This window comes from Colobus angolensis, unplaced genomic scaffold, assembly GCF_000951035.1.
Source record: "Colobus angolensis palliatus isolate OR3802 unplaced genomic scaffold, Cang.pa_1.0 Scaffold154, whole genome shotgun sequence".
Classification (NCBI taxonomy): Eukaryota; Metazoa; Chordata; class Mammalia; order Primates; family Cercopithecidae; genus Colobus; species Colobus angolensis.
The window spans coordinates 5,205,330-5,206,550 of NW_012114644.1; the positions used below are offsets into that span (position 1 = coordinate 5,205,330).

Genomic DNA, 1,221 nt, shown 5'->3' on the forward strand with positions numbered 1-1,221 from the left:
CCGCCAGGGTCAGGAAGCCGTGTGGCAGGTCTTCCACCACGCGCAGCGTCACCGGCTGGCCCAGGTTGCGCAGTCGCCGTGCGAACATGACCGAGTCGTCCAGCATGGGGTCCAGCGCACACGCCTACGGGACAGCAGGACGGACGTAGAGGGTGGGGGACCGACAGACCGGGGTCAGGTAGCGCAAGGAGGGGTTTGATGAACAAAGGGAGCAGGAAATATGGATACAGACAGGGGTGGACGGAGGCAGGAGACATGGTGGGTGAGGAGTTGGGGAGAGAATGAGGGAAGGCGGGGAGTGGTGGGAAGGGAGAATGACTTGAACTGCGCTCCCTGGCCTCTGTCCAGCCTCTCCCTCCCCATCCGGCCAAAACCGCCTTTTTTCCCCTCTTGATTCTCCAAGCCCAAGGGGCTGCCCCACTGATCCTGTCTCTTGGTACTCAAAATTGCAAAATAAAACGGAGGCCGCCCTGACTCCTGTCCTCCTCCCGTTTGTTTGGGGCATTGTTCTCTCCTGGGCACACGCCTGTCCCTTTCTCCCCACTCCGGAGCTCTCTTTCCCAGGTGCACCTGTGCGCGGTCCCGCTCCTCCCTGGGTGCCCTGCTCCTCTAAATGCACCTGTGCCGGCCCCCTCTGGCGCTCACCACGATATGCACAGGTGGCAGGCTCTTGAGCATGCTGTCGGGTGCCAACAGCGGTGACATGAAGGGGTTCTTGACTATAGGTGAGGAGTAGAGGGGCATCTGTGTGGCACCCTGGCTGGAACGTCGCGGGTGGAAACCCTCGGGGAAGGCGGCATTGACGCCCAGGCCTCTGTCCATGGGGCTCAGCTTATTTTTGGCCTCAGCCTCTTCCTCTGCATCCTCAGGCGGTAATAAGAAGTTGACATCGGAGGGTGTGGAGGGGCCAAGTGTCTCAGCTGACAGCGACATCTCAGGGGTGTCCAACAATGTCTCGGAGTTTCCCCTCTGGCTCAAGTCCCTCAGGGTCAGGTTCTTGAGGGAATCCGTGCCCAGTGGGCCCTGGGGCTGGGCCAGCGCTGCTTCAGACACACTGCGGCGCATCGGCTCTGAGAGAGGGGGAGCAGACAGGCCTGGCTCCGTTAGTTTGGGTGTGTGTGGCTGGCAGGGAATGCAATGGGAAGGGCAGTCACCTGTGGAGGGCTGTGAAAGGCTGTTTCCCCAGACTCTCGCCTAGGGGGATGGGTGGAGTTCCAGATG

The 1,221-nt window shown here is 61.2% G+C and overlaps 1 protein-coding gene across 1 annotated transcript in view; it reads right to left on the reverse strand.

The window, feature by feature from the left end:
- The window catches only part of LIPE (lipase, hormone-sensitive), a 39,947-nt gene that overhangs the window by 4,642 nt on the left and 34,084 nt on the right, over positions 1-1,221 (reverse strand). The window contains exons 8-9 of the mRNA XM_011936595.1: positions 646-1,154; positions 1-124 (exon numbers count right to left, since the gene is read on the reverse strand). Of these exons, the coding sequence (XP_011791985.1) occupies positions 1-124; positions 646-1,154 (633 nt within the window). The remainder of the gene's footprint in view (positions 125-645; positions 1,155-1,221) is intronic.